This window comes from Branchiostoma floridae, chromosome 16 (genome assembly GCF_000003815.2).
Source record: "Branchiostoma floridae strain S238N-H82 chromosome 16, Bfl_VNyyK, whole genome shotgun sequence".
Classification (NCBI taxonomy): domain Eukaryota; kingdom Metazoa; phylum Chordata; class Leptocardii; order Amphioxiformes; family Branchiostomatidae; genus Branchiostoma; species Branchiostoma floridae.
The window spans coordinates 17273775-17300119 of NC_049994.1; the positions used below are offsets into that span (position 1 = coordinate 17273775).

Here is a 26345-nt window from a genome sequence, read left to right on the forward strand (position 1 = left end):
TTTACTACTGTAGATGTAATCAAAATTCACTGATTCAAGCTAGCGATACTCATCGCCATCGCCGCCTAGTTGTATTTTGCATGTAAATTTTTCAAATTGCACGTAAAATTTTTGCCAACTTGCAATTTTGCATGTAGCGAAAAAAAAGTATTTCGATCCCTGTATGTTTGTTTGATGTTGTTGTTTTATTAAGGCAATAATAATAAAAAAATGAAAAGGAAGGAAAATGTTGTTTTTCCTGTTTCAATCCTGAAAAAAATTAGGGTTGGTAGGAGGGATTATTATTTGTTTGCCCAAGCTATAGTGATACAATACAGTTGAACAAAGTGAACTGAAATGCATGAGAGCACTTGTCTTTCAACACCAAACTCTAATTTTGTACATAATGGACACATTTCTCCTTCATAAGATAGGACAAGCAGGGTTTTTACTTCAATAGGAAGAAGGCTGAATAAAAATTCCAACTGGAAACTATGTGACTTGAAGAAAGTAATAACTTATAAGTGGGGCAACCTGAAATGTGGATGGCACAACTTGGCTGTTGACTCAGGCAACCTGACTGAAAAATGTATTTGAACACTGAATCCAGCTTATTAGCCAGGAATGAAGCTTAACACCTACAGAAACAGTGTGAGGTAGCCTCAGCTGGGGCAGTATCGTTACCCCTGCAATGCAGAAGCCTCTCACACACAGCCTGGACTGTTCCTGTGTGGAGCAGAGTTTGGTATAAAAATACAGGCGACATTTGGACTGTATTAGTCTGGTCTGGTCCCAGATGAAAGTGAGAATGTGGGGTGTTGTTGACTGTGGAGCCAGGGCACGTAAGGCCACGTAAACCTGATTGTGTAGGCTACTGCAGTGGGATTGTAGGTTTGAGGAAAGAAAGAAAGGAAGGAAGGGAGGAAAGAAAGACTGAATTTGTTGATTCCCAGGCACAGGATGAAAGTGAGAATGTGGGGTGTTGTTGACTGTGGTGCCAGGGCACGTAAGGCCACGTAAACCTAATCGTGTAGGCTACTGCAGTGGGATTGTAGGTTTGAGGAAAGAAAAAAGGAAGGAAAGAAAGAAAGAAAGAAGTTGTAGGTTTACAGACTTTAAAAAAGGAGGGAAGGGAGAAAAGAAAGAAAGAGAGAGAGAAAGAAGGAAAAGAAAAAGCACTTGTTGGTTACCAAACTTAGATAAAATGGAGGGAAAGAAGAAATGAAAGACTAAATTTGTTGGTTCCCAGGCACAGGATAGAATGTGGGGGTTGTTGACTGTGGAGCCAGGGCACGTAAGGCCACGTAAACCTGATCGTGTAGGCTCCTGCAGTGGGATTGTAGGTTTCAGGATCTGTGTAGAAAGAGAGAGAGAGAGAGAGAGAGAAAGAAAGAAAGAGAGAGTAAGGAAGAACTTGTAGGTTCCCAGACATAGGAAAAAGGAGGTGGGAAGGGAAAAAATAAAAATAGGTAGAAAGAAAGACAGAAAGAATTTGTAGGTTCCGAGACAGAGAAAATGAGGGAAGCAAAGAAAAAGACAAAAATTGTTGCTTCTCGGACTCAAATAGAAGTAGAGGAAAGAAAAAAAAAGTAGTATAAGCAAACACCTAACTTGTTTTTTTATATTGTTGTTACATACATATTACTATTAATATATACTACTACTTATACTACTACTTATCTACAGTACGTCCAGCGGCTAATGGGAGACCGTCACAGCCAAATCACCCCCAGGCAGCTTCGCCAGCTCGCTGCTGATAGGCAGAACTGGAGAAGGCTTGCAGTCGCCTGCGCTGCAGCCAAACGATGATGACGATGATTGTTGCTATTATTTTTCCAGAAACGCCGCGCACTGTTCCGGTAGACAACAGCAAGGAGTTGTTCCGTTCGCTGATGTACTCCCTGTTCCCGATCTGTGGGATCGCTCTGGTCGTGGCCGTTACCTTCTACATGTACAAGCGGCACAAGTCCGAGCACATACAGGTAAGCACTGTTTGTTTGTTTGTTTGTTTATTTCAAACTCCATTAGACTTTACAATATACTCAGAAAATCTATTCTTCCTGGAGTCCATTTAAGATAACAAAACAATCAAAAACACTTGCAGTACACGCTTAGAAACTGTCTCAAGGGATTTTCCTGGGAAAAGAACTGTTAGCAGTGTCGTATAGTACACCCTTAAGGTGCACTCTCACTGCACTTGCGTCAAGCTTGCTTCTCTGCGGGGTTCGTTCACTGTGTCGCTGTTTTGCTATTTTTTGCGATTTTTGATGATTAGATATTAAGTAGCACGTAAGGCCACACCAATTTAATTTCTTGGTTCACAGATTTTTTTTTAAAATATGGAGCGAGAGGGCGAAATTAAAATAAAAATAAAAATTATAAAATGGTTGGGGTAAAGGTAAGGGCTAATCCAAAACATAAAGAATAAAAAGTTTTCAGCTTGAAAAAAGTACAAAAACACTATTACTGTACAGTAACAGCACCTGTTCATTGAAAATTACAAAAGTAGTGTCAGTTTTTATGTTTGCTACACCAGAAAGTTGGTGAATGGCTTCATTAATGGTGAAAATTTGCTGAGTGATAATTTTTATTTTTATTTTTTTTTTTCCAAAAAATAGGAGCGAGCGAATCCGTGAACCAAGAAATTAAATTGGTGTGGCCTAAGAGTATGACTTAGAAGATGACAAAATACACAAAAAGTACAAAAACTCATTCTTTGTCTCTGAAATTCGTTGAATATCTTTCGAACCCCGCAGTGTCGCAAGCTTGACGCAAGTGCAGTGAGATTGCACCTTTAGAAACTGTCTCAAGGGATTTTCCTGGGGAAAGAACTATGGTTACGTCTTGTTTCTTGTCTTGCCAAGAAGGTCAAGTTTTTACTTGCATTTCTTACCTAGCGTATGTTGAAGTAGGGGGATAACTGAAAATGTCAGATTTCAAATTTTTAGGAAACAAGTCAGAAGAGCTTATTTGATTCAAAATACATAGCAGAAGATGTTGAATGGCACACTTAAGACATACTACTAGATTCTACATACAGGTATCTAGCCTTTTTTCTTAATCTCTTTTCGTATTCATGAAAAGAAATCCAGAAAGACCCCTTTAAGTTTGATACTTATAGCCTTGTACTTCCCATATTTCCCCCTACTAGGTGTTAAGGTGTTAGCACTTCATGTCAAGTTATTAAGAAATGGACGGTGCCGCAAAGTTTGTGTGGCTAGTTTGAATACTGTAAATGCATTTAAGTTTGCAGAGATTTAATTTCGCGGTAGCAGGAAAATAGCCTTTTTGTGGTGGTTTTAATTTCGCGGTAGCAGGAAAATAGCCTTTTTGTGGTGGTTTTAATTTCGCGGTAGCACCATACATTGTAGTCTCTTACTGTTATGGAAAAATGTTGGCGGTAGTTTTAAATTTCGCGGTGAAGCGGCCGCCAAGAAAACCGTGAGCATTAATCCACTGCAAAAGTTACTGCATTTACAGTATTTCATTTATCTAGTTATTATCATAGTTGATCTCTCAGTGATTTCATAAAAATGCTTAGGAAACAAAAGACACTAACAGCATATCAAGTTCCAAACAGTCAAAACCAAGCCGTCACAGTCATTTTTAATTTAGGTCATCACACTCTAAGAAGTAATTGCAGGGTTCTCCCCAGAATATTTTAGTATAGTGGAGGGGCTGTCAAAAATAATCCAAACCAACGCACTGCGCTTTCATGAAAATGGGTTCATTTGCAATGACAGAGGGTGTCAAATACTACAAGTATAACATATTATAGTGATTCCTTTGTTGTGAAGTGGCAAAACGACTATTGTTTTGATCATTGCTCATTCACAAGTTTTTGCAGACAATGCTGGCTCACAAAAGTGATGCCACTTGGCACAAAAATCTGTGAATTGTCATTAATTTTAGCAAAGCTAACAAAGAAAATAGGGAAGAAACACACTAAATTTGAAAAATAGTATAGTGGAGCTGGCTGAGAGTATAGTGGAGGGCCTCCCTTATTCCACCCTCTGGGGAGAACCCTGAATTATAGCCGGAACGTTTATAAAGATTTGGAGGGGAAAAAAACATGGGGAGACTATCTTCATGGTAAGACTATCTTCATGTGATCTTTAAAATCACATAGATATTCAACATGCCAATATGGCAGACTCTAGCTTACACCTTAGTTATGTGACAGCAAACAAACCTTTATGAGTAAGACTTCCTTTGCTGAAAGAAGTATACGGCAAGCAAAACTAAGATTTTGCTTGTTCTCACAGTGTTTTACACGGCACAAGACCGAACATGTTCAGGTAGGGGACGACGTTACCTTCGTAGCTTCGCTCTCTGTCGTTGTGATCAGTCAGTGTTGCTAGAACGCCCCTTTGCGTGTCGTTTTTACGCTGGCGCAAAATACTTGCTTACGTGAAGGCCACAATCAATTTATTTCCTTGGTTTTTCGGACATAAAAGGGAAAAATTTAGCAAGATGAACACTAACTCAGGCCAAGGAGAAATGCTGTGTTTCCTGTTTCATTCCTGAAAAGATTTGGGTCAGTAGGTAGGGATTATCTTTTTCTTTGACCCAAACTCTTTGTTGATACTTCACGTGTACAGTTTAACTGAAGTAAAACTGAAATGCACAAGCACACTGATATTTCCAATGTCACACTTACATTTTGTGCATAATGGTTAGAAATCCGTGAATACATTTATCCTTCCTTTAACTTCAATAGGAAGCAGGCTGAATGAAAATTATAACTGGAAGCTATGTGACTCCACTGCCCACTCAAAAAAGGCTAGGGTCGGCAGGTTCTTCTAGGATAGGTCAAGAAACAGGAAACACAATTTTTTTCCTAGGCCTCAGAGAAAAATTAAACTATTCTTTCCATGAAACTCTGTATCAGGTTACAGAAACTTCAGATTCTTTTTCGAGTTTATTTTCCTTTTTTTTTTTTCCAAATCCGAGATCCAACCAATTAAATTGAGGTGGCCTTTTGCTATTAGTCCTTAAGCTTTGTTATAAACGATTTTCTTCTTCTTTTGAAGCAAATATGCTGATGATTTGTTACAGTTGTGCCATTCCATGCCAATTTTCTGCGTTAATTCCTGGATTTCATGACATTTATTCTGTCTTTCTGTTGCAAAGACAGAAGTTGTGTATACTTTTCATACATCAAACCCAAATTTAAGTTTTGTTAGGATATCTGTTTTAAAAAATTGTAACAAGAACAGTATTTATTGCCTAATTTTCCAACTTCTAAGTACCTTTGCATTAAGAAAAGAAATCCAGGACCCCATGTCTGATTTGAGTGTTTTACTGGGTGTAGAGACTGTCTGTGCTGAGTTTAGAATTGATTTTAATGATGAACATAGAAGAGGTGTGGGGAAGTTGTGTGCTTGGTGTGCAACTTGTAGCATCTCCTAGAGCCTGCTAAGAATGGCACACAACTTCAATCACAATCGTCTTTGGTCTATGTGTGTGGTGTGCGTGTGTGCGTGCGAGTGTGAGTTTGTGTGTATGTGAGTGTATTATGTGTGGATTTACGTGTGTGTATGTGTGTGTGTGTGTGTGTGTGTGTGTGTGCATGTGTACTTGAGAGAGTGACTGTGTGTATGCTTGCAATATATATACATGCATGTCTTGGTGCAGATGTTCATGCGTACAAGTGGATTCATGTTATGTCAAAGCGCTCCATTTATCCTGTAATACTTCATCTCTGCCCTCCTCTCCCCAGTTTGTGTACATGCGCGTATATGTGTGTGTGTGTGTGTATGTGTATGTCTGTGTGTACAAGCTTGTCTGGTACACATGTTCATGCATACGAGTGGAGTCCTGTAATATTGTAATACTTCATCTCTGCCCTCCTCTCCCCAGTTTGTGTACATGCGTGTATATGTGTGTGTGTATGTGTATGTCTGTGTGTACAAGCTTGTCTGGTACACATGTTCATGCATACGAGTGGAGTCCTGTAATATTGTAATACTTCATCTCTGCCCTCCTCTCCCCAGTTTGTGTACATGCGTGTATATGTGTGTGTGTATGTGTATGTCTGTGTGTACAAGCTTGTCTGGTACACATGTTCATGCATACGAGTGGAGTCCTGTAATATTGTAATACTTCATCTCTGCCCTCCTCTCCCCAGTTTGTGTACATGCGTGTATATGTGTGTGTGTATGTGTATGTCTGTGTGTACAAGCTTGTCTGGTACACATGTTCATGCATACGAGTGGAGTCCTGTAATATTGTAATACTTCATCTCTGCCCTCCTCTCCCCAGTTTGTGTACATGCGTGTATATGTGTGTGTGTATGTGTATGTGTGTGTGTACAAGCTTGTCTGGTACACATGTTCATGCATACGAGTGGAGTCCTGTAATATTGTAATGCTTCATCTCTGTCCTCCTCTCCCCAGATCCCCACCCAGGACCCCTTGCCGCCGCCCCCCTCCCCCCTGCTGGGACTGCGCCCACTACAGCTGTTGGAAGTGAAGGCCCGGGGCCGGTTCGGAGCGGTCTGGAAAGCACAGCTCCTCAACGAGTATGTGGCTGTGAAGATATTTCCACTACAGGTACGTCATGTTATTGTTATTGAGTGTGTGTGTGCAAGTGTGAGTGTGTGTGTGCGAGTGTGAGTGTGTGTGTGTTTGGGAGAGGCTGTTCAGAGCCGTCTGGAAAGCACAACTGCTCAACGAGTATGTGGCTGTGAAGATATTTCCACTACAGGTACGTCGCACGGTGTAAGCTCACTCACACTCACTGTCTGGTTTAGCGTCCGTTCATCCCTGTCTTGCAAGGATTGGACATTGCAGAATGTCGTTCAGGTCTGATTGCTGATCTCCAGCTTGTCAAGCTGATTGTGGATCTGAATAAAGTCAAAGTCATGGATTGTTAAACTTGTGGCCTTTTGTTGCTAGTTGCCCTCGTAACCCCTGCTTCGCCTATTGGGTCAGTTAGTCCTCACTCATAGTGAGCAATTGGGCTGGTCTCAATCATGATGTTTCTGACCTAGGGCGAAGAGTTGCTGTTACAGTTCCAATCATGTAACCCGTAACCTTGAGTGGCCTTCAGGCCTTGTTACGAGGTGACCATTGAGTAAAAAAAAAAAAAAAAAAAAAAAGTTTTCTTAGCATTGCTCTAAAATGTTTTCTTCTCCCTTTGTGCTGCTGACAAAAACAGACCATACAAATGGAAGTGAACAAGGACACAAAAGAAAACTTTTATATATACATGGTGTAAGATAAAGTGCATAGCATCAACATTTATCTACAATATTTACAATGGGAGGTTAGGGTCAGTCTCATGTATTGTTGAACTTTGTTTCCTTCCAGGACACATTTTCCCTCCTCTCATCTTTTGTCCTATGTTGTATGATTCCAGGACAAGGCCTCCTGGCTGAATGAGCAGAGTGGAGAAGCTTTGTCTCATGTATTGTTGAACCTTGTTCCCCCCCAGGACAAGGCCTCCTGGCTGAACGGGCAGATCTCATGTATTGTTGAACCTTGTTTCCCCCCCAGGACAAGGCCTCCTGGCTGAATGAGCAGGGTGGAGAAGCTTTGTCTCATGTATTGTTGAACCTTGTTTCCCCCCAGGACAAGGCCTCCTGGCTGAACGAGCAGGACATCTTCACCACCCAGCTGATGAAGCACGACAACCTGCTGCAGTTCATCGCTGTGGAGAAGCGCGGAGACGGGCTGGAGATGGAGCTTTGGCTCATCACCGCCTTCCACGAGCGCGGATCGCTCACCGACTACCTGAAGGTCAGTCTAACCGCTTTTCGCTCACCGACTATCTCAAGGTCAGTTTAACCGCTTTATCGCTCACCGACTATCTCAAGGTCAGTTTAACCGCTTTATCGCTCACCGACTATCTCAAGGTCAGTATTAGTCTCCTCATCACCGCCTTCCACGAGCGCGGATCGCTCACCGACTATCTCAAGGTCAGTATAACCGCTTTTCGCTCACCGCCTATCTCAAGGTCAGTATAACCGCTTTATTGCTCACCGACTATCTCAAGGTCAGTTTAACCGCTTTTCGCTCACCGACTATCTCAAGGTCAGTTTAACCGCTTTTCGCTCACCGACTATCTCAAGGTCAGCTTAACCGCTTTTCGCTCACCGACTATCTCAAGGTCAGTTTAGCCGCTTTTCGCTCACCGACTATCTCAAAGTCAGTTCAATCAATCATATCAGCGACCGTTATTTAAACTGGAATAGCCCTGACGGCCTTAGCCGCTCTTCCCAGAGGTCCAGTTTAACCGCTTTCCACGAGCACTGATCGCTCACCGACTATCTCAAGGTCGGTAGAAGTTTCCTGACCAATTGCTGTGTATTTTAAGGGATACCTGGTGCATCTCCATCTTGTATTCAGCCAGAAGAAAAGGCATGCCATCCCGTAAGGGGCGGTATAACCCCAACGGTACTGTAATACACCGCATGACTCAGACTCTGACTGACTGACTGACTTGCTGTATCACATTTCCAGAAGGTTCTGTGCTCTAGTTGACCGAACGTTTGGTCACTCAAATTCTGAGGAAAAAGAGTCCGCAACGCAGTGCTCTACTTTTTGAGTTGGAAGGGATGCTAATGTTTGTTTTCGTCAGGCCTTTTTGTGTGATTTGATAATCGCTGATGTAATTTGTTGGTTATCGGATAAAAAATGACCCTCTTAGCTCATCCTAAAGGGTATACACAGTTTAGTTTCTTCCCAGCCTTTTGTTTTCATGTTTATTCTTATTTTTCTGGTCTGATTTTAGGCAACAGAGATGGGTGCCAGGCCTACGCATCACAATGTGGTGTATGGCAACTTAGCTTTAGCTTTAGGCCACACTAGTGTAATTTGTTTGTCAGATAATTGTTTGAAAAATAATACATGAAGTAAAAGTGTATCTTAATTGGTACACACAGTTTCAGATGCAACTTGTCCTCCCAACACTCACGCCTTGTCTTCTGTCTTGTTTCTACTGGAAGTTATGCGGTTCTCCTAGGTTAATTGAAAAGGCAAAAACATTTATATCTGTGCGAGGTTCCTGACCTGTTTGGTTATTTCTTCAACATCAGAGAAACATGGAAATAGATTAGTCTGGTCTTAAATGAATAACAAATGTCTTCATCTGATGTGTTTGATGTGAAAACACGACCCCAACACTGGAGGTACCAAACCTTGCGCTGTGCACAGAGAACCCAGAAATCTGTTATCGTGTTTATGTCTCCCGTCTGGAACCGTCTAAATTAATCTTAGTCCTACAGCTAGAAAAACAAGCAGGGAAGGCTTGTTCTTCAGCAGTGACCTGTGTGCATATGTAAAAGCAGTCACCCATCGATATGGGCAACAGTCTTTGCAAGCCTTCAAACCTAATTAGCCTAGAAATCCCTCTATGTAAATGAAAAGTGACGTTTGTGTTGCATTTGGGATGCGCCACATATTGTAGCCAGATGTGGGGAAGGTTGCTACAGTGGCGGGTAAGGTTGGATGTTGTTTCTGCAGAGTTTACTGTATCAGTAACACAGTCTATACCAGGCCTATCTCCAGGACCCTTCCGTAGTCCTGAGACAGAAAGTTTCTTGTTGGAACGGGCAAAAATTTTACGATTTCCAACCGAAATATCTGAAATTTCATTACATGAAGTAGGTAAAAATGTGTTTTCACATGCTTTGTGCATATCATAAGCTTGCAAACTATGAGTGGGACCTAAAAAATTTCAAAGCTTGGGACACAGGGCTGTCATCAGAAGAAAGTGACTGACCTCTGTGTTAAGTCTTAATTTGTTGATGGAATGAAGGCAATTGTTCATGTTGAGGGGACCAGTGTTACCATCCCACTTCTATTGATCAGTGGAGCTCTCAATAAGTGTTAAGTAAGGGGGAGGATGTTAGAAGCCAACCTGAGGAGTACCATGTAATGAAATAACCTGGAGACCAGGATGAGTCTTTGAAACACTTACATTCTTTAAAATGCATTTATCCCTTTCTAGAGATACCAAATCACGTCTTTTATATGTCAGTTTGACTCCACATTGTCTCACCAATGGTCTTTTCTGATTTATGTTGCATGAGTAGCCTATTTCCTCATTTCCATATTTGTGACTTTTACCTGTCAGTGTTTGGCTTACATAATTTGCATATCTGTGGCTTTTACACAATGTTATAAATATAATTTGCTTATTTTTGATTTCAACATAGCAGTGTTTGTCTTGCATCATTTGCATATTTGTGCCTTTGATAGGTATTGTTGGACCAGTTATAGACTTAGCTCCAAACATACACATTTGATGTCTGTACTTTACTAATTGATGAAAATTAATATCAAGATTCCCTGACCTTTTTTCCCTGCAGGGCCACTTGTTGAAATGGAGTGAGATGTGCCACATTGCGGAGACCATGGCCCGCGGGTTGGCCTACCTTCACGACGATGTGATGGGGCGGAACGGGGAGTACAAGCCTGCCATTGCACATAGGTACAAATGGAATACAACTTTCTTATGTAGTTTTCCGAGCTCTGACACATTTCATCTTAAAATTTATTGACGATAGATAGCAATGTAGAAACAATAACCATAAGCCCTACCCACTCTTCATATTTTAGTATTTTCTGTTATAATAACACCTATTTTCTTACATTCCTTGAAGTACAAATTAAGCAGAAAAAAATAGATAAGAATAGGTCATACTAGAAGAAGTCGGTCAATATTTTTCTGGAAGACCAATTTGGAAAATTTATTGAGTTGTAGTTCTCTTATTTTGCTCTAAAAGCTCAGTGACATTGCCATCTCCATAACAAAGATGTAGCACTTAATACTTATACCTTGTGCTAAGCAATCAAAGTTTTAGCCATTTTGTTGTGTTTGTAATGCTGATGTTTTGAATTTGTTTGCAGGGACTTCAAGAGTAAAAATGTGCTTCTGAAGCAAGACTTGACGGTGGTGGTGGCTGACTTTGGACTGGCTATGAAGTTTGACCCAGGCAGAAGTTGTGGGGACACGCATGGCCAGGTGGGTTTCTTCTTCATTACCCTGTAAATACCCCTACATCCTTGGTTGGAAGTCCTCCTAGGAGACGGATACTCCAAACAACAAAGCTGCATCTGCTGGAGCCGCCTCACACGTTGCATACAGTTGCCCCTGTGAGACTTAGTGCTCCAGTAGACGAGAGGGTGGAGAAGGAATTGCACACCCCTCCTTCACCATAAAAAGTCATGTGCAGGTCAGGCAAACAGGCAAATAGCCTGTCTGCCTCCTCATCTGTCCAATCGACAGGAGAAACCCTGTAAATACTACCTCAGTGACTTTAGGATCAAGCCCATCTCAAATTCCTTCCCATCCCAAATGGTGCATCAGGCAGCCCCCATCTCCATTTTTGTAGCCCTGAACCGCACAACTTTGTACAATCACTACAGCAGGGGGTAGTCCAAATAAAGAAAACTGTCCACTGGTAGTGGTGTTTGTTCAATAACCATACTTTTTGCTGAGTGCTAAGCAGAGAAAGCGGTAGATATCATATTTTAAAATCTTTGTTGTTGCTCCGGGGATCGAACTTTCGACCTACCAACTGCAAGTTGAACACTCTACCCACTTGCCCATTGCACTGGTATGTCACCTTTGGTTTGGTTTGGTTATACAGATCTCCATTAGTGACTGATCCTTCAGGATATGGTCAGTATTAGGACGTATATGGCCTCCTTTATGTTCTGGATGGAAGTACAGAAGTTTGTTAGAGCTGTAGAAGTTCCTACGTTGGACAGTTAATTAACTGTTATTGTTTTATCATTCGCAGGTTGGCACGAGGAGGTACATGGCGCCCGAGGTCCTGGAGGGAGCGATCAATTTCAACAGGGACGCTTTTCTCAGGATCGACATGTACGCCTTCGGGCTGGTGCTCTGGGAGATCGTGTCCCGGTGCTCCGCAGTCGACGGTACGTTCTCGTCCTTCGTTATTTTAACAAGGAAGGGGATGACAAAACGAGAGCTCATTTTTGCTCTACTATATGTTCTGCAACAATACAGCCCCAGGTAGTCTAGTCCATTAGCAGTGGTGCATGTTCAAATGCTGTGTTCTAAGCAGAGAAAGCAGCAAAAAAAAAACTTTTTTTTTTAAGTCTCTCTTGTGTGTCTTGGCCATCTTAGTGCAGCAAATCCATGTGGTATGCGATACAGGTGTAAGCATCTTTTAACGCTTTTTACAAAACAACCAAAAACATTGGAACACAGCATAGGGTCTCAAATCACAGTGGGTTACAGCAAAGGGCCCTATGATGAAAAGGCCTGGTGAGAACACGGAGTTAAGATCCTCTTCTGTTTCCATTGTCTTCAGGCCCTGTGGACGAGTACCATTTGCTATCTCGTTACAAAATCATATTACCTGGAAGTCTAAACTTCATCCATGTCCCCCTTCCCTTGTCTCCAGGCCCTGTGGATGAGTACCAGCTGCCCTTTGAAGAGGAGATTGGCCAGCACCCCACCCTGGAGGACATGCAGGAGGTGGTGGTGCACAAGAAGATGCGCCCCCAGTTCAGGGAGACCTGGCTTAAGCATCAGGTTCGTTATTGTTACCTTCCCCATGTTAGTGTGTGTGTAAGTGTGCATTAGAGAGTGTGTGTGAGTGTGTGTGTGCACGTGTGTGTGTCTGTCTTTGAACAGCATAACTCGAGAAGCCTTGGACAGATCCTAATCAGGTTTCTTGTTATCATTACCTTCACTAAGAAGATTATGTTTAAATTATGTGTATGTGTGTAACGCTGTGTGTGTCTATGAACGGTATAACTCGAGAAGCTTTGGATGGATCTAAATGTGGTTTGTTGTTTTTACCTTCGCCAAGAAGGTTATACGTCGATGTAGGTTAGACATCCAGGTAATAAGATACGCCAAAAATAGTTACTCAAGCAACTGGATATGGTTTTGAAACGGTCAGACGTTTCGGAAAGAATCCACTTTCCTTCGTCAGTGACACTGAAGTGATCTGCAAGAAACAGGTCTTTTATACTCTAACTATGAATAAAGACAATTTCAGATGTCCAATAGGAAAGGTTGTAAGACAATTCAGACTGAAGACAATTTGGATTCCAAAGAAAACAAAGCTAAGCCAAAGTCAAGCTGAAGACAATTTGGATTTCAAAGGATATCAAGGCTAAGACACAGTTAATGCAAATGAGTCAATTAGCTCCTGTTGTTTTAGTTACAGGAGCTAAAAGTTTTGTTGGCGGGCGGGGGGGGGGGGGTGGAGTGCTATGTCCCAAGTGCCGGAAAGTTCCATACGTAGCCCCCCTTTTCTGTTGAGGGTGGGATTGTATATTCTCTCATATATGGCCTCTCTGAATCCAAATTGTCTTCAGTCTGAATTGTCTTACAACCTTTCCTATTGGACATCTGAAATTGTCTTTATTCATAGTTAGAGTATAAAAGACCTGTTTCTTGCAGATCACTTCAGTGTCACTGACGAAGGAAAGTGGATTCTTTCCGAAACGTCTGACCGTTTCAAAACCATATCCAGTTGCTTGAGTAACTATTTTTGGCGCAAGAAGGTTATGTTTTCGGTTTATGTGTGAATGTTTCTGTGTGTATGTGTCTATCTGTAAACAGCAAGAAGCATTGGATGTATCCTGATGATATTTGATACAAGTATGTAACAATTTGTTTCTTTCAGGGGTTGGAGATCTTGTGTGAGACCATCCAAGGGTACAACTGTGTAACCATGACGATTGTTTATATTGTTTGTTTGTTTATTCCAGGGGTTGGAGATCCTGTGTGAGACGATCGAGGAGTGCTGGGATCACGATGCGGAGGCGCGGTTGTCTGCCGGGTGTGTTGAGGAGAGGTTAGGTCAGCTGAGCAGAACTGTCAACATTACTACCTCAAACACTGTCGACATCACCACCAACCAGCAGACCCCTCCCAAGGAGTCCAGTCTATGAGGAAACGCTCAGCAAAATATAAGATAACGGAAGGAGAGGGATTTAAGGGGGGGGGGATGTACGTACGACAGCAGAGACTTCAGACATGCGTGAGAGGGTGTACATACGAAGCGCGGTGGGGTCTCTCGGTTTAATTCCTTCAGGTAGCGTGGGCAAGAATTACGACAACGATCACACACTGTTATTTCTCTCTCTCTCTCTTCTCTCTCGCTCACTACACTCACACACACATACACCTCAGCCAGGGAATGGCCTCTGACCTCCGACCTTTAACCCAGCCAGGGACGCACCTCTGACCTGGCCAGGAATTCACCCCTGACCTATGAACCAGGAAATACCTCAGCTCCATGCCTTGCCTCTGATTGGCTGATTCGGAGGCTTGGTGCGATGGTCAGACAGAGTTGAAGGCCCAGGCAACACGACCAGGGAAATAATAATGATAATAATGATAATTCAATGTAAATATTTATGTCTCCTCTCGTTAGGAAATAGGGGGGGTTAACGAACGGTTAAGCGCCGCGTCCTCGCTTGTAAATTGCTGGAAACATCTTCAGTGTACATTCTTCTTTTGTGGGCAACCTTGCTTGTAGATGAGCATAACGTAGACTGTAGATTGGGTGGAGTTAACGTTGAAGAGTGAACATCTTTCCTTGGCGATAGGAAAGTCACTACACTTACTAACCGGTAACTTCCATGTCATAACCCATCCTTGTATCTATTATGAGGTTTTGATTTTTTGGTAGTAGGAGAACTGTATGTAAATGGCTACGTGTAAATCTTTGATCGATGGGTTTTCGATTTTCGTTTTTTCAGTGGTGTGAGTAGGTCTAGGAGGAAGAAGACTTCATTGTATAGCTGTGGGTGACAGTTGTACAGATTTGTGTGTGTGCTTACCATTATATGGTAGAAGTGTAGCCCGTGCCCAAGAAAAAAAAAGGTCTTTCTTGTGACAAAAGTAGTAGTAAAAAGAACCGTAGACATATACATCAGGGCTTTCCACTCAGAGAATTTGCTACAACTGCCATATATTGTACATCAGTGTTCGGACACTAAAAAAAAATATGAACAAATGCTCTTATATATGTAAAGAAAAGACTTCGCTACTACTAATAGTTACACTACGACTAAGGGCATGACACCCTTCCTTTTGAAATATGAATTGTTGACGAAAAGTTAAGATTTTTACAGCCATGTTTGATATTGAATAAGAAGTGAGTTGAACTATGTCTTTCCAATGAACTGCTGTCTTCGGCGCAAATTTTTCAGGTAAAGCGGGAGAACCACTTATATTCGACTGTTTCCGTCGATTCAATGTCTCCATTAACGATCACTAAATAAACTGCTTGTCCCTCCGTTTTGCAATGTAAAAAGAAAAAAATAGGAGGAGAGATGAATGGTGGGGGCTAAGACTTCTGTATATGTGAGGGGAGGGAATCCCACTGTAAGTGTGTGCACTGCCGCCAACCTGTCCTACAGGAAAGACAGAGTTTTTATTCATAAAGAGTAGGCTTCTGCAGAAGGAAGTACAAAAAGACAGCGTGTACCGGGCATTTGTACACGCAGGTTGTCCAGCTGTGATCTACACAGAAATGTAGTGGTCAACCTGAAGGCTATTTGGGGAGGGGGGAATTATGTTCCAACTGTAAATAACTGAAATACACAGGCGTCTATTTTACCAGTAGCTCAGCACCCCTCACACTGACTCTCTCTCTCCCCCTAGTTTACGGTAAGCGTCTTTTGTAAAAGCTATGCCAAAAAGTATTCAATGTAATTATAATGTACTGCACGGAAACATCGTTAACTTTAATTTACACCAGGTTAAGTGATGTAAGATTAGCAGAATATGACGATGATGATGGTAACCATGGTAACCATGTACAAGTAATTAAATTGGTAGCTTTTACTTTTTCCTCTATTTTTACGTTTGGACGTAAATATGATACCTCCTAGAGTCCATATGTTAACAGTATTGTGACAATTAAAGTATAGTCTTTCAAGGGTTTGTCTCTGTGTTTTCGTGTTTGTTTCCTACTCACTCAAGTGAAGATACAAATAGCACTTTGACTTGAGACGTCTTAAAGATTAAAGTTCCATGGCGTAGCAGGTACCAGTATTGCACTTATACTGTAACTTGCGTAGCTCCAGCATGAAGTAGCAAAGATGCAGCTAATGATAAAACAGCAAAAGCCAGTTAATTGCACAATAGATTACCGCACACTTCTGTTAATTGCGCGGAATCCCTAACTGGTGCGGATGTGTGGTCCAGCTGGATAACTTCGTATTGTTGCACTACACGGATAATTGCACGAAATACACTGGCAAAAGGGGTGTGCAATAAAACTGCTTCTACTGTAATATGGTAGTAATCGGATTGTGTAATAGCGCCTCCTATCGACCTTCTACCGTCGTGCAGACATACTTCAGACTGGTACGACCGCAGTGGTTTAAAAGAACATAACCTATCACGATTAAGAAGTATGTGGGGAAGGACAACCTCAAGCCAACCGTTCACACATACGCCAGTGATTGGTGAAGCCACCTAGGGCACCTTGTATCTGGCGCTGACCGGGTACTGGTACTGGCACTATGCAATTGGCATATAAAAGCGAGGACATGCTGTACGTACGTACTATGCTCATTCGAGCCCATAACACTGAGGAAGCCACACTGCGAAACATGTTTGTTGTCTGTCGGTTCGAATCAAGTTCCTAAACGGAGCTAACATACGGCTCCAGCGTCTTTTCTGAAGATGTGGCGTAAGTGTGAACGGTTGGCTTGAGGTTGTCCTTCCCCACATACTTAAAACAATCACGATTATTAAGAAGATTCACGTCTACGACCTGTGTATAGAAGAACTTTTTTTTTTTAATTGTATGACCGATTTGTTAGTAGATCAGTTGCTGATGGTACTTTGGCTTCCGTTAACAAATTAAGCTTTCGAACGTTGGACGTAATAATGTGTAGTATAGTAACCATCGCACTTCTGTTAATTGGCATATATATTTCAATGATATCATGGCCGTAATCAGAGATACATCTTTAATTTTCCTAAGCCACACTTTGTTTCTTGGCTTGCATTGACGACGCCGTTTGCTCTAAGTCTAAGTGCGACGCCGTTTCATTGGGCGGCGCTTGGCCATGGCCATGGCCATCTCGCGCAGTTTGGCGAGATTTCGGTGCTTCCCTGCTTTGACAGCTTCGCCGAAGAGAGTCGTTGGTTTTGCAGACTTCTTCTTGCCTGTTTCGTTGTCAGGTTTGTCGAGCTTGGTGTTCTTCAGGGACAGGCCAGTCAGCTTCTTCTTGTCATCTTTTTTCCCCAGCTTCTTATCTTCCGGAAGAACTTCCTTGGTGATCTTGATCTTGCCACCTTTTGTAAGGAGGTTGGAGAACGTTTTGTCGGATTTGTCGCCGACCTTGGTCATTCGGGCAACAGACTTCGTCAGAGGCCGAGCTATCTTCATCTCTTCGTTCCCGACGCTTCGGACTTCTTCTTTGGCGTCATTTTCAAGGAGTTCTTTCGAGCTCTTCAGTTCTCTTTCATTGGAAAGGAAGTAAGGAGGCCTTTTGGATGTTTTCTCGGTACTGCGTGGCTGTTCTTTGTCTGCACTCCCTTGTCGGGCTACACTTTCCTTCATAAAAGCGCCATTCAGAAAAGGCGAAGCTGGTTTCAAGCGCTTGCTCTCCTCCGTTTCTCTGATGGCCTCTCTTGGCCTCCCCGTCTTGTCACCTTGCGATCCCTTATCTCCACTGTTCCTTTCTTCAAGGTCTTCTTCGGAAGCCTCAGCACCTCCATCTGAGAGTGGGTTGTTCTTGACGATGAGCACTTTTGGTTTCTTATCTTCCTTAACATGATGATGATCTTCCTCAAAGACTTCTTTGGAACTCCTCAGCTTTCCCTCTGCAGAAAGGTAATAAGATGTCTTCTTCACACTGGTTGCATCTTCTACATGATGTTTTTCGCCGTCTGGCTTTTCGTTAGCCTGACCTGGCACTTTGACACCGTGAGCTTTCAGGTGGGACTGGGCATGGGCGATGGCGGCCGCGATAACGGCCTTACGTTTAGCCTTCTCCGCGGCAGCAGCTTTCTGGGAGAGCGTTTGCCTGACAGGTTTGACCTTGGTGCCTTCTCCCCTTTCCGCATTCTCACGCTCCTTTTTGTCGTCATCTTCTTCTAATCCTTGCAAACGAATTATCGCAGGTTTTATCTTTTCAAGTTTGGTCACCGTCTCGTCGTCAGGATTTTCTGACAGCAGATTTTCGGGATGGGGTGCCTTGTCTTCTTCCTCACTTCCCGTGTTGTCTAGGTCGTCTTGGTTGTCTTCGGACTCCTTAAAAATCTGCTCTTCTTTCTTGATTTCGTCCACTTGATCCTCAGGCTCCGCAACTGCCAGGTTCAGATTTTCGACAGGCTTTGGATTCTTAATTATAAACTGCGGTCCATCGTCTTCTTCTATATTTTCTCCAGCAGCCTCCATTCCGTTACTTTCTTCATCTATGTCTTCCACAGTTCCTGACGCGCCGTCTTCATTTTCTTTCCCTGACTCTTTCACAGACTTATCCTTTTTGATTTCGTCCACTGGGTGCCCAGGCTCTACCACTGCCAAGTTCAGATTTTCGACAGGCTTTTGAGTCTTAAACTGAGGTCTATCGTCGTCTTCTTTTATAGTTTCTCCAGTCTCCCTTTCACTCCCTTGTTCATCTACTAGTATATCTTCCACAGACCCTGACGTGCCCTGATTTCCATCCATGTCACCAGTTGTCTGTGCTACGTCGAAAGTTTCTTCCTTCTTCAGATCACTTTTATCGTCGTTCTGCAAGTGTTTACCTGCCTCTTCAACAGTCTCTTCAGCTATCTTGGCCCTAATGACACTAAGAAATTCCGGTGGAACCATCTCCTTTGCTTCTTCAAGAGCCTCCTCTTTTTCTTCTTCAGATCCCCCCTTCATCTTCTTCACCACCTTCGCGACCTGCAGCATCCTCTGCATCAGCTGGACCCTCCTCGCGATGCTGTTTGCCTCCGCTGCCCCTACGTCATCCCTGTCTTCCTGTGGGACAGCTTGTGCTGTATCTGGTGACTGTGCTTGAGGAAGATTGTCCTTTTCCCGTGCGTGCGCTCGTTCTTCGACTTCGCGACGAAGCTTTGCTATAGCCTCCATTGCCAGCTCGGCTTGGCTTTTGCTTCCAGATTCCGAAACACCGATGTTTTCATTTGCCTCTGGCTCAGCGTCATTCTTGTCTTCCTGTTGGGCAGCTTGTGCTGTTCGAGGTGTATGATTGTCCTGCTCCTTTGCCTGCGCTCTTTCTTCGACTTCACGACGAAGCTTTGCTATAGCCTCCATTGCCAGCTCGGCTTGGCCTTTACCTCCAGATTCCGAAACACTAACACTGTCGCTTGCCTCAGCGTCGTTTGTGTCTTCCCCTTCGGCAGCTTGAGTTGTTTCAGGAGTAAAGTTGTGCTTTTCCCGTGCGTGCGCTCGTTCTTCCACTTCGCGACGTAGCTTTGCTATAGCCTCCATTGCCAGCTCGGCTTGGCTTTTGCTTTCAGACACCACCACGTTGATGTTTTCGTTTGCCTCAGCGCTGTCGGTGTCTTCCCCTTCGTCAGATCGATTTCCGAAGTCCTTGTTCTCTGATTTCTGTTCCGTTTTCGTGGTCTCTTCCTTGGACTGTAGCAGCTGGTTCTGGTTTCCAGCGCCTGCTTTAAATTCTGCCATGGTTTCTAGAATCTTGTTCGTCTTTTCCGCCTTACTATGACTCTTTAGTGGCTCATCCAATGTTTCAATCAGCCGCTCGCTGTCGACAATGCCGTTAACACTGTCTGTGCCCCCCGAAATTTTTCTTTCTTTCTGGGTAACTTGTCCTTCGCCCTTACTTGATCCATCAATAGCCATGTGCTTAAGATTACGTAACGCATTGACTTGCTGCAGAACATTAAAGACGTTGCCATCAGAACCTAGCTCGCCGTCTTGGCTTGGAGAGGCCAGGTCTTGTGCGATTGTAGAAGTTGGCGTAGAGTCGTCCTTGGTGATCTCTTCGCGTTCCTCCTCTTTGTTTTCGGACGTTGCAGACAGGTCTACAGCGTCCAACGATGTAGGCACCTGAGCATCTTCTTCTACACTAACAGTATGTTCCTCAAGCCCTTCAGCGGCCTCCATAGCATGCTTTATCGCTTCTATAACTTCAAGTTTCCTTTCTTCATTTTCAGGTGCGAGAGCCACCTGTTGGTTCTTAGCCTCTGGACTGGTTGGAGTACCTTGTGCCCGTTTTGCGATTGCCACTTGCTTCTTTATCGCTTCTGCTAAAGCTATTGCAGCATCTTCCTTGTTAGAAGATGTCGACTCCTCTTGGATGGCAGCTTTCTGAGCAGAATCTTTCTTGTTAACCTCTATGCGTTCTTTATCGTTGTTTTTGGAGGCTTTTGCGTTGTCAGAAGTCTCTTCAAGCCCTTTTGCCGCATTCATAGCATGCTTTATCGCGTCTAGGACTTGGCGTTCCCTCTCACCATTATTTGTTGTCAAAGCCCTTTTCATCTCTTCCGATGCCTTGGACGCCTTTTTCTCCACTTCTGCACCAGTCACACTTGCCTGACGCTCCTTTGCGAGCGCCATGGCCTTCATAATCGCCGCTAAAGCACCCGCAGGACCTTCACTGTTGGCAACAATCTTGGTGGCCTCGTCTTTCTCACCTGACTGGAGTATTATTTTCGGTGATTCTGGTCCTTTTGCTGTTTCTTTTGCTCGTCCGTGGTTTTCAGAGCTTTCTGTGTTCTCCTCGTCGCTGGAATGTTTGTCCTTTTTGGTCTCCGGGTGCAGCCGTCCAGACTGTCGAAGCCTCTCTCTCACAGGGGAGGGCAATGGAGGGTGTTCGGCTGGCTTTTCGGTACCCTTTTCAAGGTCACTTTTTGTTTCAAGGTCACTTGCTGCTTCATCTATCTTGGTCCTAATGGCGCTCAGAACTTCAGGTGGAAACATCTTCTTTGCCTCTTCAAGAGCCTCCTCCTTTTCTTCATCAGATCCCTCTTTCATCTTCTTCACAACCTTCGCAAACTGTACCATCCTTTGCATCAACAGCATCTTCTCCGCAATGCTGTTTGCGTCGGCTGCCCCAGCGTCGCTCGTGTCTTCCCCTGGGGTAGGTATCGCTGTGTCCGGGGTAGGATCGACGATTTCGGCATTCTCTTCAGCCTGGCTGCTGGACTCCTTGGCTTGTTTCTTGACTTCCTTGTTTTCTTCGCCAACCTGACGACACAAAGACGGTCGTTAAGGAGACAGCTCCGTGATCGGCGACATCTTTAAGAAGCGACAGGAAAGTCGACGGTAGCGTCAACTGCTTACTAAGGTTGGCAAGCAGTTTTTTTATATTTTGACAGTTTTGTTCTCCGTGTACAAAAAAAAATGCTTCATCACAATCTCTATTCCAAAAAGTATCCTGACCGAAGTAGCACTGGTATGGAATAAGAATCACAAGATGTGACCAAAGAATTACACGAGGCATTCATGTTCTAATTTACATCTTTATTTCTATTCTGTAGACGTCGCTTTGATAGGAAAGCGAGTGCATCAGAGTTTACTGGACAATCGGAGCATCATCCTTCATTAGATAAGTCACAACTCAATAACCTCCAAGCAGATGTGAGGATTCGACTCAGTCTCGGTATTTCATGCGTGTTTTGCAATATCTAGTTCATTTTGATCTTGTAGTTTTTCACCTCTTCCTAGAAGCGATGTGGGACAGGGAACAAATGTGCACTAGTACTACTAGTAGTAGAGAGGGACGTATGTAGTAGATACTATCCTTCTTTACAGACCTCCTTGATGGCTAGTAGTTTGCTGTAACTTTTCCAGCTGATTTGCACTGTTGTCTCTATATTAAATGCCGTCAGAAAACAGCAACAAAAGACCCCAACAAAGCCATAGAAAACCGCTAACCATCTCTAAAGAACCAAATAACCATCAACTCTAACATCTGCTTGGAGATTAAATAGAACTCATCAGGATGAGTTTAAAGCGCGCCGCCTACCGGACGCGGTTGGGCGTGCACGCTCTCCTTGTGCTTCTGATGTTTGTGTACCCCATGTCCGGCTTCCATGCGGTCCTCCTCCTGCGTGTGCTGCAGACTCTGCTTCAGGCCCTTGTGGAGAGCCTCGCTGTGCTTCCCGCTCAGAACGCCTGCGGAAGGGTGCTATGGAAGGGGGGGGGGTGTATAAGCATATTTCAGACTCCCCACGTCGCAGGAAATACAATGTAGACACTAGCCAATCCAAACCTTACGTTAATGAGATATCCCTATTTCTCAAATTGTAGGTTTTGACCGGCTAACTTAATATCTGGTGTGTTATCTGCCTATTTCTAACGATATGTGGAAAGCTAAATTGAAAGAAATACAGAAAATCTAAGTTTCTTGACAAGTGCAATATTGTTTCAATCAGTAGTATTTTTGTCAAACTTTTCGTTCTTTCTTCAAATTTTGGTGGAATCAAATTTTTACAAAGCACAAACCTTATGTCCTTCTTCCCCCTCTGGTTCAACCATCGGTGCGTGTCCCTCATGGGCCTTGAAAAGAGGGAGGGGTGAAGAAATGTTAATCAGCAAGAATAGAGATGGAAAACTGATGACTTTAAAATCCTACCAACCATAGCTAGCTAAGGGGAGGTAAAAGGCTACCCTTACCTTGTCTGTACTCAGTATGTAATTGTACGGTATTGAAATAAGCTACAAACGTGAGTGTATTGCCAGCCTTCGTCTCAATGACAACTTCGTAATGCGAAACTTCCAGCTTGAAGGTCATGTGAAACGTGTTTACCTCATGTGGGCTCCCAGACTGCACCGCGTTGTGGCCCCTGAGGAAATCGGGGACCATTTCCGATGCGTCACTTCCGTCTTCTCGCGAGATCTCGCCCACGTGACGCATGACCTCCTGCATCTTCATCACACTGCTCACCTGACTCTTGCGTCCGTACCTGACGTGAAGAAATGACGTTTATTAGCTGATCACTGAGTTAGCCTGCTAGTCAGGTAGTACTGACCAGGTTAGAGTCACCAGTTATTAGCAGAGTTTAGGCAAATAATTGTTGTTTTTTGCTCAGGCAAATTATTCCTCCTAAACAAGGTCACACACCCAAAATTGACCTTGACCTTCTTCTTCCCAGCGCCTATCCACATACCAAATATCATTGCAATCCATCCACAAGTTCTAAAGTTATGCTGACCACAAATATCCGGAAACCCAAAGACACTGCAGACAGACTGCTACAATTGCAAGTTGATATAAATGATAGCAGAAATTCATTCAAGCCAGAAAGCCAGCCGACATGCCATGGTCTCTTAATTTTGTCATTCATCCAGTCATTCGCTCATCCATCCATCGACACATTCATTCATTTTTCTGTGTAAAAAACGCCATTGAGTATCTGACCTTGAGATGTAACCTTCGACCTTCTGCTCCGGCTGCCGGAAGTGCTGTGACGACACCTTCTCCACGTCAGCAGGCTTCACTGCTATGACGTCACTTGAGATGGGACGGAGGAGTTTGCTCAGGACCGGGTTGCTTTGCTCGTTCTATTAATGTAAACAGATTGGATGTTTTCAGGCACGTGACCATGGCGTAATCTAGATATCATCTAGCGTCCGCCAAGTTATGACTTTCCTGACATCATGACCAGTGCGTTCTAAATGACCTCGCGACGGTCCCGCCATCTTCGATCCGTCCATTCCACCAAGATGGCGGATTTGAATATCACTAGTTATATCCGTTGGTAGTTTCTTTAGGCGGATAGATCATAGTGAATTAACATTTTATTGTACACTGCCATGTCTTTCTCCTGATGATTATTTCACCATCCAACTACATTCCCAAGTGTAATGCTAACTCCCACCGCAATGTGATGCTGTTGTTCGTCTACTTGCACATCTATACAGCTATAGATCAATGCGTACACAGATGTCATACAAAACGTTGTTGGGCATAGCAATATCGATCTTCGAACTCAGTAACTCGATTAATACCTTATGTTGTTTCTTCTTCGTCTTCTCTTCGTCGGCCTTCAAGTTTTGAGCGAGCTTTATGACACAAAGCAGCATGGAAAGAAATAGACACGAAATCAGTGACACTACAGAAATTAGAAAAGCTTAAGGGTTTGCAAATATGAATTTTTAAAAAAATAGCTCTTGCAATGTGACAAAACAAAAGTTAGGTCTAGAAGTCTTAACAATTTTATGTTCATATTCCACGTTCTGTTTTGTCTTGCCCATTACTTGATTGGAGTAGATTTAATTTTTAACAGTCCAAATTTTATTCGTTGTAATGTATCACACATTTCAACCTCAGTATAGGCTGCGATTTTACAACATAAATCATTTTTTCTTTTTCACCTTCTCCTCGACGTGTTTAGCCCAGTCCACAGGAAAGGTCTGCCTCTCCGCAGGGGGTTCGATTCCCGCCTTCTTCTCCAGAAACTTGTTCACCAGAGCTTTCTTCTGATGCCACTTGGGACCTGAAGGCGAAGGGACAGAAACAGCGGGTCGTGAGGATTTAGACTTTTTCTACAAGTGAAATATTTTCTGAATCAAGCGGTAATAAAAGAGAAGGACCAAACTGGAAATAGAATAGAATGGATTCTGCAGGGCTACTAAGCCTCTAACAGTCACTCGTTGTCAGGGGATAATTTGTGACGATTGGGCCCTTCCACTGAAGGAGTTCTGGCCGTTTGAAGAGCTGCTAGTGGTCATGCTTGATCGGGTAAAGCGAAGGAGCGTGGAGTTCCGAGATTCCATCTTCCATAGAGCTGTTTCAAAAAAGCAACTCGAGAGACAGAGAGGAGAGAGAGAAAGTGAGAGAGACAAAACGTGAGAGAGAGAACGAGTGCGATGTATACATAGAGAGAGAGAGAGCGCGATGTAGAATGAATAACAGAATCGAAAGAACGCAAAACAAAGAATTCATCAAAGATGTACGTCATGTATTGGACCACGGAACATATGGCTAGCACTAGAGTACAAATGTCACGGGACAGACCAACAGAACAACTCCCGGGCGATCAATCTGGTTGGCTATTAGGATTAAGATCCAACTTTATATAATGCCACTACTAAAAAAAAGATTAAGTTTCTGTTGTGAAGAGACTTACTTTTTGGCCGGAGATTTGCCAATGTGCAGCTGAGAACAGCAGCCATCACGAGAAATATCCCCAACTTCATCTTTCCTTACACTCCTCCGAGCGGAACGGGTGTGTGAGTTTTGTTCCGCGCCGACTTGTTATGGCGCAACAATTTTGACGACGTTTTTTGCACTAAAAAACCAATGTGAAATGGACGAGACTATTTTGCGTGGGTACTTTTCCTTAAAACAACATCCGTGTTCGTTTAAACTTTAATTTTTCGCTTGCGTTTACGATATTAACATAGAGAAAATGCTTTTGTAAACTCTTGCGCATAGTATCATAAGTAAGAAGGAACCCTTTGAGGTAGATGTGATGACAGAAAAAGGATTCATTATTTGTCTCACCCCTTTTTTTATTGTATTCTGATGACGTATCCTGTCCTTGTCTGGAGAAGATGTTCAGTTATTGATTGACGCAAGCTGCCACGTCCGCACACTGATGTGGCTAAACTACGTTCATACTATGGTTGACATCAACACGCACATCGCAGAAGGACCAAGGACCTTGCGAAGACTGAGCATCTAATCCGCGAAACAAAATGACACTGCGACATTTCTTCAGCTAGGGTCAAAATTTGACATGCTCGCGTGAGACAAGGCTGTTTTATGTATACGAGTAGTTTATCTATACTATTTACTAACGAAGACTTTACTCCTCTCTTGCGCAAAAACACATATGAGCAAGGACTGAAGAAAGATGTCATTTTCGGAGCGTTGGACCATAAGCAATCATTCCTGAATCCAAAAATAAGCAAAACGAAATGGCTGTTTTGATTTAAAAAAAAAAAAGTCTTGCGTTACTTTGCCTTAAGACAAGAATGAACACTCCTTGGTGTTAGGTACACCATTACCCTGTCCAAGTTGTCAAGTTGCACTTTTTTTTCATCGCTCTATCGGGAAAATTCACCCATACTTTTTGTTTATACCATACTCGAGCACTCGAGCGCCAAATATGTTGTCTACAGAAAATGTGATCCATGATATAAATATCAAATGGCCCCCTGTGCGCTCACTTGCAACAGCTGTCTTCCCTGTCGAATGCACCTTTTGTTTTGCGGCCTTCTTTCTTTCTGAGAACTGACTCAGGGGCTTTTAGCCAAATAAGGACAATAACAGCTTTGGATCAGACAGCGACCATTTCCGCTCGTACAAAAATGACGTCATTAAAGAACACAGAACTTGACATTGGTTGGTAGCGAGAATATGACGTCATTGCAGGTTCATTATGACATCGTAATGAACTATTGTTTTCGCTGGGCTCGTGAAAGGTCGTTTTATGGTCTTATATTCAAAGGAAGAAATATGAAAGCTGTTTGGGTATGT

The 26345-nt window shown here is 43.2% G+C and overlaps 3 protein-coding genes and 1 long non-coding RNA gene across 8 annotated transcripts in view; 2 read left to right on the plus strand and 2 right to left on the minus strand.

Annotated features, from left to right (window-relative positions):
• The window catches only part of LOC118403120 (activin receptor type-2A-like), a 36579-nt gene extending 20714 nt beyond the window's left edge, over positions 1-15865 (plus strand). For 2 of the 5 annotated variants that reach the window (XM_035801601.1, XM_035801605.1), the window contains 9 exons: positions 1819-1961; positions 4245-4277; positions 6378-6533; positions 7554-7721; positions 10295-10416; positions 10836-10950; positions 11732-11870; positions 12269-12492; positions 13683-15865. In XM_035801601.1, coding sequence (XP_035657494.1) covers positions 1819-1961; positions 4245-4277; positions 6378-6533; positions 7554-7721; positions 10295-10416; positions 10836-10950; positions 11732-11870; positions 12269-12492; positions 13683-13865 — 1283 coding nt within the window. In that variant the 3' untranslated portion in view covers positions 13866-15865. The remainder of the gene's footprint in view (positions 1-1818; positions 1962-4244; positions 4278-6377; positions 6534-7553; positions 7722-10294; positions 10417-10835; positions 10951-11731; positions 11871-12268; positions 12493-13682) is intronic. The other 3 variants (XM_035801603.1, XM_035801602.1, XM_035801604.1) reach the window with 3 other exon arrangements.
• LOC118403121 lies at positions 212-1353 on the plus strand. The gene is made up of 2 exons (XR_004829598.1): positions 212-870; positions 1323-1353. It is a non-coding gene; the product is annotated as an uncharacterized LOC118403121 (long non-coding RNA).
• A 1101-nt stretch (positions 15866-16966) lies between the features above and the next one.
• LOC118403030 (myosin heavy chain, striated muscle-like) lies at positions 16967-21363 on the minus strand. The gene is made up of 2 exons (XM_035801466.1): positions 21340-21363; positions 16967-21103 (listed from the first exon to the last, which is right to left on the minus strand). Exons 1-2 carry the CDS (start codon positions 21361-21363, stop codon positions 16967-16969), a joined length of 4161 nt encoding a protein of 1386 aa, XP_035657359.1.
• Positions 21364-21420: 57 nt separating this feature from the next.
• On the minus strand, positions 21421-25177 carry LOC118403286. Its single transcript, XM_035801935.1, has 7 exons — positions 24991-25177; positions 24236-24357; positions 23870-23923; positions 23280-23422; positions 22668-22824; positions 22364-22417; positions 21421-22046 (listed from the first exon to the last, which is right to left on the minus strand). The coding sequence occupies exons 1-7, from the start codon at positions 25058-25060 to the stop codon at positions 21867-21869; spliced, it is 780 nt and encodes a 259-aa protein (XP_035657828.1). The 5' UTR covers positions 25061-25177; the 3' UTR covers positions 21421-21866.
• Between the last annotated feature and the right edge of the window lie 1168 nt (positions 25178-26345).

Coding starts and splice junctions, on each gene's coding strand:
- LOC118403030 (XM_035801466.1), bottom strand. CDS start 21,363: ATGAATGCCTCGTGTAATTCTTTG. Junction 21,104..21,339: donor ATGCCTCGTGTAATTCTTTG/GTCACATCTTGT, acceptor TTGTGTCGTCAG/GTTGGCGAAGAAAACAAGGA.
- LOC118403286 (XM_035801935.1), bottom strand. CDS start 25,060: ATGAAGTTGGGGATATTTCTCGTGATGGCTGCTGTTCTCAGCTGCACA. Junction 24,358..24,990: donor GGCAAATCTCCGGCCAAAAA/GTAAGTCTCTTC, acceptor CTTCGCCTTCAG/GTCCCAAGTGGCATCAGAAG. Junction 22,418..22,667: donor AGTCTGGGAGCCCACATGAG/GTAAACACGTTT, acceptor CCTCTTTTCAAG/GCCCATGAGGGACACGCACC.